The 11,589-nt window shown below is 39.9% G+C and overlaps 2 protein-coding genes across 3 annotated transcripts in view; both read left to right on the top strand.

Moving 5' to 3' along the window:
• Positions 1-11,589, top strand: part of LOC129800383 (melanotransferrin) — a 49,291-nt gene that overhangs the window by 34,260 nt on the left and 3,442 nt on the right. Inside the window, exons 1-3 of one of the 2 annotated variants that reach the window (XM_055844725.1) lie at positions 3,685-3,864; positions 4,132-4,860; positions 9,858-11,448. In XM_055844725.1, coding sequence (XP_055700700.1) covers positions 3,789-3,864; positions 4,132-4,860; positions 9,858-11,448 — 2,396 coding nt within the window. In that variant the 5' untranslated portion in view covers positions 3,685-3,788. Of the gene's footprint in view, positions 1-3,684; positions 3,865-4,131; positions 4,861-9,857; positions 11,449-11,589 lie in introns of those variants that run through there. The other variant, XM_055844724.1, reaches the window with a different exon arrangement.
• Positions 1,768-3,450, top strand: LOC129800384 (kelch domain-containing protein 4). Its single transcript, XM_055844726.1, has 2 exons — positions 1,768-1,986; positions 2,042-3,450. The coding sequence occupies exons 1-2, from the start codon at positions 1,873-1,875 to the stop codon at positions 3,419-3,421; spliced, it is 1,494 nt and encodes a 497-aa protein (XP_055700701.1). The 5' UTR covers positions 1,768-1,872; the 3' UTR covers positions 3,422-3,450.

Here is an 11,589-nt window from a genome sequence, read left to right as displayed (position 1 = left end):
TTAGAATCCATCCAATATGCCTCCTCCAAAGAATGGAGGATCATCTAAGAAAAGACGCACAAGACGCCATGCTGAGTATTCTTCTGTCCTTCCTGGAGCCGTTAGTGTTGCCGGTAGTCAGAGTATGCCAACGACTCCCAATCAGCCCAGAGCACCAATTCATATTCTCTCAGAACATCCTCAAGGAAATTCCATGGGAGATTCAGATTCTGATTCTGCCTGTGGATTTGATTCCAATTGGAGTGGCAGCGGAAGCAGTTCTTATGGCGTTAGACCTACTTATATCTAATGAATCTTAACTTATTCACTTAATTGTTTTATTAATATTAAAAAAAAAGAAAATTGTGGCATTTTAGTGCATTTAGAAGCTTTGCTTATATTTTACTTGGATTGTAAATTGGAAGAAGGGATTTATAATAAAAATTAAACACCCAAAAAATGGAGAAAATTTTAATTAGAGAAATGGGGAATTATTAAAGGCCCTATAGGGCCTTTAACACTTGGAAGGACCCTAGTGGCAGCCGCTGCTAATTTAGTTTTCAATGTTATTTTTTATAGTGAAGAATATATCATTTCGCCTGGAGGCCTGATTGAATGCGTGCAGAATTTATCTGGCTATTTTTTCGTTGTAAAATTTTTAATAAAAATTAAATATTACTGTAAATATATATTGCAAAAACAAAAAAACTGCACTCGGAAGGACCAAGTGGCAGTTGCTGCCATATGCATTTTATATAGGAGTTTGACGTTCTGCAGATGTAATTTTCTTTATTGTTAGTGTGTAATAGCCTTAAAAGAACAAATTGAAAGTGTTTTTGGAAATTATTAAGAAAAATTATGGGGGAAAGTGACATGCCTCTGAATGCGTCAGTTTTTGAATGCTTCAATTTTTCTTTTATTTCCCAAAACTAAAATTCCATTTTGTTAAGCGAAGTTAGTAGAAAATAGTTCATAGTATTAACTATTGTTCATAAAGTAGAATTTTTGCTTTGAAAAATAAGAGAAAAATTGAAACATTCAAAGGCTGCCGCATTCAAAGGCAGACCACCCCAAGAAGCAAAATAGCTGCCTTACAGAACCAAGTATTAAAAAAGTCTTTTAGTGCACTTTTAAAAAACTTAAAGTGAGAATTTTCTGTTGAAATTCCAATAGGACGCTGTTAAGATCCTTAAGAGTACGCCATTTTACTTATAGTAATCTCAGTGATGGAACCAAGAGCGTTATAAGCAAATAAAAAGATTTTTGGTTCTTTAGTGCATCGCTTAAGGATTTCTACAAGACTATATTAAGAAAAAATTGTTTCTTGGGACGTTCCCCTACTCTGATTCTGATTAAGATGAAAACATCGAATGGTTAGAAATCTTTAGATAGAGTACCCAAGGAGATAAAATTTCTGATTCAGACACCAGAAAAGAACTGACTGAGGCTCCGAATGTTAAAATATATGTAAAAATATCAAAATATTATGTAAAAACCGATAAATGGCAGCAGCTGCCACTTGGTCCTTCCCTGACACTTTTAGTTAGGGTTCTACGAAGTGTTAATAATTCCTAAAGGCCCTATAGGACCAGCCTATAGGCTGCCTTAGGGTACATAATTTTGTGAAGCAGGAGAGATCTGTAGAAAGAATCCTTGTATAATGAGTAATATCCATATCGTGGAATGATGTGAATCATGTGAATTTTATAAACAGAAAGTCTCTTTAACCAGCTGGAAGTTGACACAAAAAGCCAACCCATTTTACCAACGGTCATTTTTTAAACTTGCCTGTCAAAATCCAGCCGTCAAAATAAAACAAAATCGCACGTGGAAAATACTGAACAAAACAAGAAAATTTCATAGTTGATTTTTGAAGTGAAATTCAGTTTAAAAATGGGTAAAAACAGTAAGAATAAGAAGAAGATGAAGGGAGCTGAGAAGACAAGCCTCAAAACTGAGAAAAAGATGTTGCTGAAGCAGAAGAGGATGCTGGCAAAGATTGGCGAGGTGAGTTGTTTATGTCTTTCTCTGGTAACTTCATATTAACAGGAATTTTCATCAGGCTGACATTGAGGAACTCCTGGCTAAATACAAAGTTGATCCTACGAAGAAGGAAACAGCAGCAACTGAAATTGAATGTCCAGCACCATCTCCCCGTGTCAATTTCACTGTAGTCACCCATCCGACCAAGGATCAGTTGATCTTCTTCGGTGGGAACTTTTACGATGGCAAGAAGGCGGAAGTCTATGATGATCTCTTCATGTATAACATTGCCAAGGACAGTTGGACTGTCCTGCGAGGTGGAGACAAACCCCTTCCTCGTTCTGGCCATCAAATGGTAGCCACAGCAACGGATGGAGGGCAATTGTGGATGTTTGGTGGAGAATACTCAAGCCCTTCACAATTGCAATTCCATCATTACAGTGATCTCTGGGTGTTCAGAATCAAGGAACGTCAGTGGGAGAAAATCCCAGCATCTGGTGGTCCATCAGCTCGCAGTGGACACAGGATGGTGCTGCTGAAGAAGCGTCTCTTTGTCTTTGGTGGCTTTCACGATAACAATCACAGCTACAAGTACTTCAATGATGTTCACTTCTTCTCCCTGGAAGATTACAAGTGGATTAAAATTGATGTAGCTGGAGTAGCTCCTCCGCCACCAAGATCCGGATGCTGCATGACCACAACCACCAGTGGTTCCATTCTCATCTGGGGTGGCTATAGCAGAGCCCCAATGAAGAAAGATGCTGACAGGGGTATAACTCATTGGGATTCCTATTCCCTCACGCCAGATAAACACGATCCCAAGGGGCTCAGCTGGAAGTGGGTGAGTATCAAGATGGGCGGAGTGCGTCCTCCACCTCGAAGTGGAGTGAGCTATGTTGTAGCCCCAAATGGAAAGCTCTACACATTCGGTGGAGTAATGGATACAGAAGAGGATGAAGAAAGCATTACTGGACAATTCAGCAATGAATTGCATTCCTTTGATGCTGAGAATCGTGTCTGGAGGAAAGTTGCAATTGCTCAGCCGGGAAAGTCTCAAGCAACCGATGAAGCCATGGAGGAGAAAGTCATGACCTCAGCTGGTGCCTTTACCGTTACAGTTGCAGGAAAGAAAACAAAGTCCGGAGAGAAATTTTCAGGAAGTGCAACATCGGAACCTGGTCCTCGGAGTCACTGTGGCTTGGCTGTTTGCAAAGGAACCCTCTTCCTCTTTGGGGGGAGTCTCGAAGAAGGCACTAAAGACATTACCCTGGGGGATTTCTATTCCCTGGACCTGCAAAAACCAACCGAATGGAAGACAATAATTGAAGACAAAACTAATAAAATGGAATGGATTGGTTCAGACAGCGACAGTGACTCTGCAAATGAGTCTTCTGGGGATGAAGATGACTCAGATGAATCTGATGATGATGACTCTGGCTCTGAAATGGACACAAATTGATGAAATAAAGTCCCCCCACAACTCCCAAATATGTTTTTTTGTTATACGGCTCGAATGACCAAAAATGTTTCTTTGGTATTCTTTTTGCTGCACTTCCTTGAAGTGTTGCATTATCATGAGATCCATGGGATCTTGGGATAATCGATAACACTTCAAGAAACTTGCAACAAGTTTGTAAACACTTCCTATCCGGCCTACTGGCGGCAAATCAATCAGCCGGACACAACATAACCTCACAATGTGAGAGTGTCCCAAATGTCCCAAGAAATGCTCTTGACAGTTTGTGACAGGTGCGCAAGTGGGTGCGTCACGGAAAATTGTGTTTATTGTGTTTTCTTCATGTTTCCCTAAAATTCCGTCCTGAGAAATGTTTTATTTTCGTGCCTTAGCCCTAATTGTGACCACATCATTCCTTACTTCCACATATTGGTCTCCTGCTGAAGGTAAATCATTGCAAAATTGCATTGTTTTGTTTGCCCATTTCCTTCCAATAAGACATCATGTTTTTCTTGAGTATCCTGGGAGATTCCTCAATAAAGTTCATCAATTCCTTTTGTTTGGCTCATTATTGTAGGATTCCATAGAAATAAATTTCTATATTTGCAATTACTTGGGCAGAATAGCTTAAAATCCAAACTCTTATACTGACCCCGCCCATTGTCAAAATCTTAATGAGAGACTTATTCATTCCCGGAATTTTTTCTCTGCAGCTCAATATCATCATTTTTACGATGAAAATAAGATGGAAAAGATGATTTGGTGCACAACCAGTCAAGAGGAACAATTTAAATGCCAAAATTTCTCAATGGCCCTTGAGAGGGATTTTGCCCTGTTCGAGGAGGACTTCTTCAATGTTTCCTGCCACCAAGCCTTTGACAAAGACGAATGTATTATCCTAATTGACCAAGACAAAGCCACAATAACTTCCCTAGATCCTGGTGAAGTCTTCCAAGCTGGCCGATACAATTCCCTAGTTCCCATTCTCCAGGAAACCTACGAGGGCGGCTTCAAGAACTACTTTGCAGTAGCGGTAATCAAAACCGGAACTCTTTCCGATGTTTATGCGATTCGGGATTTGCGCGGGAAGCAGGCCTGTTTCGCTGGCGTTGGTAGTCAGGCTGGATGGACCATTCCTATTTATCGGTTACTGACGGAAGGCGATATGGAGATAGTTGATTGCAACAACCATGTTAAGTCCGCTATTAACTTCTTTGGGAAATCTTGTGCAGTTAATGCCTTGGTCAATAAAAATAACCCAATTGGAGACAATTCGGACAAACTCTGCAATCTGTGCACAGGGGTCGTTCCTGGAGGAAAATGTACAGCTCAGGATCCATATGCTGGTTTCGAAGGTGCATTCAGATGTCTTCTAGAGGCTGGAGATGTAGCTTTCCTCAAGCATACCACCGTGAAGGAGATGGTCAGCAGCAGGGAGTTCAGTAAGTAGAAAATTTAAATCTAGGGATACTCTTTTTACGAAAATAGTGAATTCGAAAGGACTTCTGTAGCCAAAATAAGCGAGGAACCTGGGGTGACATGATAACTCATTTTCGATACTATCGACTATCGATTCTGAAAACTTTAAGCGATAGTTGCACTTCCCATATCCAATATAGATGTTTATCAATAGCTTCATTCTTTTAAGAATATTTCAATAAATGGCCCGACAATCCATAAAAAGTTAACATTCACTTAATTTAACAGATATAGATTGATCGATACTATCGATTCGATAGTATCGAAAAGTTATCATATCATAAAGATCCCTGGTATAGTCGGAATTTTTAGTTAAGATTTATGTTACTTTTTACCCCAAGCGATCACCATAAAAAGATTTTTGAAGGAAAACGATTCGGAGATACGGATAACGGATACCTGATCAGCGAATCCAAATTATTCTGGAAACTCGCACTAATGCTTAAATTTTAAAATATACCTCGGTCAAAATTTAAATATTTAGTAAGTCTAAGTGTTTAAAAACAAGGCCATAAGTTCCAATTTCTTGCCTGAACCCCTTTAAACTTAGAAGATTTAAGGAGGTCCATGAAGACTACCGTCTAAATTCACGTTCAGCTACTATCAAAATAAAATAAAACTTTTTTTTGAAAACGGCTCAATAGAATTTCTTGTTTAGATCGTTTTCAAACGGTCTTCAGAAAACCTACAATGTTCTCTGCAATTACAAGCAAATACAGAAAAAAATATTTAAAACTGATTTAAAAATCAGCAGTTGTTCAATTTCAATTCATTTAATTTATTTAGATTTTAGAAAGCAATATAAATAGGGAACAAGCAACTTAGAAACTTAGATAGTGAAAAAAACATAAAAGAAAACGAGAAAAGAAAAGAATTATAAGAAAACAAATAAAGTCCAATACTTAGTTAGAAAGTTTAATGACCAAGCCCAGGCTTGAAATACCTTTGAATTCCTGTTGAGAGACAGGAGCATCACGGGGCAGAGGATTATTAAAGAGTAGTAGGACAAAGAGTGTTCATTTAATAAGCGTATCCTGCGAAGCTCGCGGAACTATAAATCCCCGAACCATAATACAGTAAAGTCTCTCTCACACGGGCATATGGGGCAAAATGTAATCCAAATTATCAAGAGATTTGGGCATCAAAATCATTGTAAATTCCACAAAAAGCGCTCAAATATAATGAATCAAAATAAAACAAAAGGAACTACAGCGAATTTTAACAAATTTGCTTTAAAATCAAACGTGAAAATTGTCAACAAAATTTTGCACCTGATTGAAAAACAGCCGATTGATTGTTTTCCTTCGTCAAAAGGAAAACAAGGCAACCACTTGTTATCAGACGGTGCAGATGTGCAGAAAAAAAACACGCATTTGAATGAAGGATAACAAATCACAATCAACAAAAACGTCCCTGTGACGAAAAATGTGGTCACGAGGACCCAGAGCGCATACATATAATATCTTATGCAATTATTGAAAACAAATGTTAACCAGTCTTCCAAGAAGAGCTCAGCTCCATAAGAGCAAATTGGAAGTAAAACCACTCATGACAAGATCAGGCAAGTGTCATAAGGTCTGATGCCCTAGTAGCGTCCAAGGGTGCACTAGAAATGATTAATTTTACTACATATGGAAGTAACATGATCAGACTAAGATAAAGTTTTGTTAAACACAATACCAAGGTGCCTCATCTGATCAGCATATTGAATAATTTCTCCATGAAAGATGAGAGGGCATGAAGGACTGACAGACAACATTTTTGAGATAACAATGGCTTGGGACATTTCGGGATTTAGTAGAAGTCCAGTCATGAACAACTAGTGCTCGATGAGCACTAGTTTGTCATTCATAAGTTCAAATGCCAATAAAGGATTGGAAGGATTGAAAGTATCATCTTTCACATACACTTGCACATCATCCGCATATAAATAATACGAGCAAACGAGTATAGGACCCTGGTCAATTGCCTTAGACTGAGAGACAGACGAAGATCTTTGGTCAGCGTCAGCATATTTGGCAAATTGTCAACGTTCACTAAAGTAAAAACGGATAAGCGAAACTACGTAAGAGATTAATTTACAAAGATTTAAAAGTTTCTAGGAAATCAGGTCATACGGGAACGCATTGGTGAAGTCTAGAAAAACTAATACTACAAAACAGTTGCGATCGATAGCTTCCGATACATTTATTTATTGAGTCCTTTATTTACCTATGCTGCTGAACTGTTCTTCTTATATGATAAAGCTTCATTGCGACACCTTGAAATAACGTTCACCAACTGTTTACTTTATATATTTTAATCTTCGGCCATATGACCACGTTTCTCCTTTCACGAACTCCATTTTAGGACAATCCTTACCACACTTCCTACAGTCACGTGCCACTGAATTCATTTCTCGCATTTTTGATCACTAAGCAACCTAAATATTTAACTGAGTTTCTCGTTCCTGGCTCATCCGCTAGGTCCTCTTGTCTCGTCGTGGCCAGATCGTTGAGCCGCATTCTCCATAACTCACTTTTCATATTGGGAGTATCTCTCTGGAATACACTATCTAGAGAGAGAAAACAGCAATTGATCTAAGCTTTTCTAATGCCGCGACTGCCTTTCTTCTTTTTTCTTCAGTTTTATCTTTCCTTCGCTTTTTAATTATATTGTACTCTCTCCTCCCTGGCATACAATCTGAGAAGGAGCATTTCCACCGTTTGGCTCTGGAGTAGATTGGGCACCAACGCTAGGACGGCGGTGAACGCATAGACCTTTTGCCTGTTATTATGCCTCTAAAACATGCACGGTTTAAAAAGCAGTTCGACTTTAAATAAATAAATACATCATGAAAACAGGGCGAAAACAGTGCTGTGACATTTGTGAAAGCGAGACTTGAGAAATTTGCTCATGAAATAGAAATTCAAATGCCTTTGAAAGACAAGGCAGTAGACTAATAGGCCTTTAGTAACTACTAAATTGAAGTTAGTTTGTTGCTTATGTAAGGTTGCAAAGAAGCAAACTGTTGAGTTTAAAATAAATGTAGGATTTGGGAAAGGGGGATATCCAGGGAAAACTCTCCTTTTAATTTAATAAATGGTTTAATTCAGTACTCTGTAACTTCATCACGTCTCCTCCCTTGAACAGAACTCTATAATAATATTTGTTCTACTGATCGGGTACTACGTTCCCAGTGAAATCATTCCAAATTCATTCCCACACGGCCCTTCCTGACAATAAGTTGACCCCCGGACAACTTCAGAGTCAATCCTCATTAAACTTTTATCATCATCAAAAGCAATCATCGAGTCTCCAGCGTTGCATGGTGTTACAGCAATTCCCAAGCATGAAAAGATCACTCCCCACTTCTTCTTTCGTCTTCTGTCCATTTTGGTAATGTTTAACGGTCTTGTATCCTTTCGGTAGATTACTTGTCTTGTGTCCTTCCTTCTTGAAATTTTCAAAGTTTCTCCATTTTTTCGCTGTTTCGTCTTCAGCTGTATCTTCATTTCCGTCTTATTAGTTTCATCTTCATACTCGTCGTAGACATCTTTAGCTTCAGCTTCATCAACCAATTTCTCCTTATCATTCACATATTCGTCACATCGAATCTGCATAATCCAATTGTCATCATCAAAGATTTCTTCCTTCGTATTCTCCATATTTAGAGTTTCATCTTCATGTTTGTCCTGTACCAACACTTGAAGAATCATTGAGACACCCTTTTCTTCATTGATCTTTAGTTCACTCTTCTGGAAATCAATTAAAGCTTCATCATGTTGCACAATGCGCAGTGCAAGCTCTTCTTCTTTTCCATGACAAGACAAATTTCTCTTCACGCATTGACTGATAAGTCCTTTCTTCGTCAAAAAGTCCAATAATTCGTCGTATTGCACAGTTCGTCGTGCAAGATCCTTTTTCTTCCCATTGCAAGGCAAATTTCTCTTCTCACATTCTTTCACAAGTCCACACTTGGTAAGGCAAGTAACCAATTCCTTAAAGCTTCTCATCTTTCGTCATTCGTTCTACAGTTATCGTCTTTCGTGTTCTTGTAACTCTTTTGCAGTTACTATCCTTCGTCTTCTTGTACCTCTTCAGCAGATACCGTCTTTCGTCTTCTTACAACTCTTTAGCAGTTACCGTCTTTCGTCTTCTTGTAACTCTTCAGCAGTTGCCGTCTTTCGTCTTCGTAACTCTTCCGCAGTTATGGTCTTTCGTCTTCTTGTAACTCTTCGTTCTCACTTCTTGTGCTTTTGCACCGTCTTTTCACCTATAATTGTTCTTTTTACGTCTTCTACTTCATATCACGTCTTTTCATTAATTTTTCATCGTTTTTCTCCACTCATTTTTTTTATCGGCCTCCTCAAAATTCCACGTCTTTTTTATTTTTCCCAGCAATATTCTACCCCCATCCCGGTTGAGCCCCCATGTAGGATTTGGGAAAGGGGGATATCCAGGGAAAACTCTCCTTTTAATTTAATAAATGGTTTAATTCAGTACTCTGTAACTTCATCACGTCTCCTCCCTTGAACAGAACTCTATAATAATATTTGTTCTACTGATCGGGTACTACGTTCCCAGTGAAATCATTCCAAATTCATTCCCACATAAATGCCGCGACGTCTCTTGCCAGATCGAAGTTATGCATTTCAATTTTAGGTATTTCGTCCTAATGATCTTCGATAGATTATGATTGGAATTTATGCAGAAAAATTGTATTTTTGATCCTGGGTTGAAAATTTGACACATCTTGCTGTAGCAGTCTTACCCGTTAGCATTCTAACTGATCGGATCTAATTTGACGACTGGCCAAAATATCCTTGTTTGCGTCAATCGTTTTCGCAAATACCGGAAAGATTACAAAAGAAGCATAGCTAAAACCGCTAAAACGTATTCGTATTTAGAACCGTTGCTAAAGCGGTTGCGTGGTGCATTTTTCCTCAAAAGCTAATGAGACTACAACCAAATTTTTCAGAGAGCTTAACAGAGGATCGCTTTGAACTGCTGTGTCCAGACGGTCAGAAGCGTCCTTTGGGAGACTATCGTCAATGCAACTGGGGCCTTGTACCTGCAGACGCCGTTGTAGTATCTTCAGCTAAAACAACAGAAGAACGAAAACACATTGAACGTTTCCTGCTCAAAAGCGTCGAACTCTATTCAACCAAACCTGTAGGTGACACCCAATCATCTCTTGATTCAACTACGGATCAAGGAAATCGCTATGATTACGGAGGACGCAACACTAACTTCGGAAGTCCCTACAGCAACGATCGTTTTGGTGGATTTGGAGGAGCAGGAGGCGGCGGATTTGGAGGAGCAGGTGGAAGATACGATCCCAACAGAGGCTATGATTCAAATCGAGGATTTGGAGGATACGATGACCCCTTCCGAACTACAACAACGACAACAACAACCACAAGACGTCCTTTCGGCTACTACGATAATCCCTTCGGTGTGAGGAATCAAACGGACCAGGATGACAACAACCAGACTCAAGTTTACGAAAGATTTGAACTCTTTGATTCGTCGAGGTACGGAACGAAACTAAATCTGATGTTTTCGGATACAGCAAGGACATTTGCCAGCATCAAGGAAGTTGATCAAAACTTTGCTGGATACCTCGGAGATAATTTGGAGATCATTCTTGGAGTTAGGATGTGTCCAGTTGGTAGAATGACGCTTTGTGTGACTTCAGACGCCGAAATGGAGAAGTGCGTGAAGATGAGAACAGCTCTTAAGGCTCAACTTATAAAACCCGAAATGATCTGTCACAAGGGACATTCGCATATCAACTGTATGCAAGCCATTGCTTCGGGATCAGCAGATGTTGCTGTCCTCGATGTTAGTGATGTGTACACTGGAGGATTGACGTACGAACTGGTTCCCTTCCTATCGGAGGTCTACAATCTTGGAGAGCCTGAATACTACGTTGTAGCTATTGCGAAAGAGGATGATCCGGATACCGAGTTGACGTACTTGAAAGGCAAGTACACCTGCCATGCTGGAATAAATACAGCCGCCGGATGGGTCTATCCTTTGGCTTACCTGATTTCTAACGGCTGGATCAGACCTTATGGATGCGATAGCATTCGGGCAGCTGCAGAATACTTTTCGAAATCCTGCGTTCCTGGTGCACTCAGTGCTGAATACAACACCGGAATCCCCTATGATAACATGTGCGATCTATGTCATGGCGTCAGTTACAGATACTGCCGTCGGGATGCTTCCGAAGACTACTACGGACACACTGGAGCCTTTAGGTGCCTCGTGGAAGGTGGAGGGCACGTGGCCTTCGCTAAGCATACTACAGTCAGTGAAAATACAGGCGGAAAAAGGCGAGAATGGTGGGCTAGGAACACCCTCAATGATGACTTCCAACTTCTCTGTCCCGATGGCACTCGGGGCCGTCTCAATGACTACCATCACTGCAATCTGGGCAAAGTGAAGGCTAATGCAGTAGTTACACGTGGTGGGATTGGGTACAATGAGACACAGATCAATGCCTACATCAATCTCTTCACGTACGCTCAGCAATTCTACGGCAGGAAGGAACAAGATGCTTTTAGGTAAGTTTTTGCACTTCCACTGTCATTCATTCATTTTCAACCGCTTATCCTTATTGGGGTCGCGGGCCCATGACATCCAAATTAGCAGCCCACGCTTGTCGATCCTCCGCCACTTCAGGAAGATGTTCAGGTTCGATCCGA

The sequence above is a fragment of the Phlebotomus papatasi genome, chromosome 2, assembly GCF_024763615.1.
Source record: "Phlebotomus papatasi isolate M1 chromosome 2, Ppap_2.1, whole genome shotgun sequence".
NCBI classification, from domain to species: Eukaryota; Metazoa; Arthropoda; class Insecta; order Diptera; family Psychodidae; genus Phlebotomus; species Phlebotomus papatasi.
The sequence above is the reverse complement of the archived record's forward strand: the minus strand, read 5'-3'. Positions and strand labels throughout refer to the sequence as shown.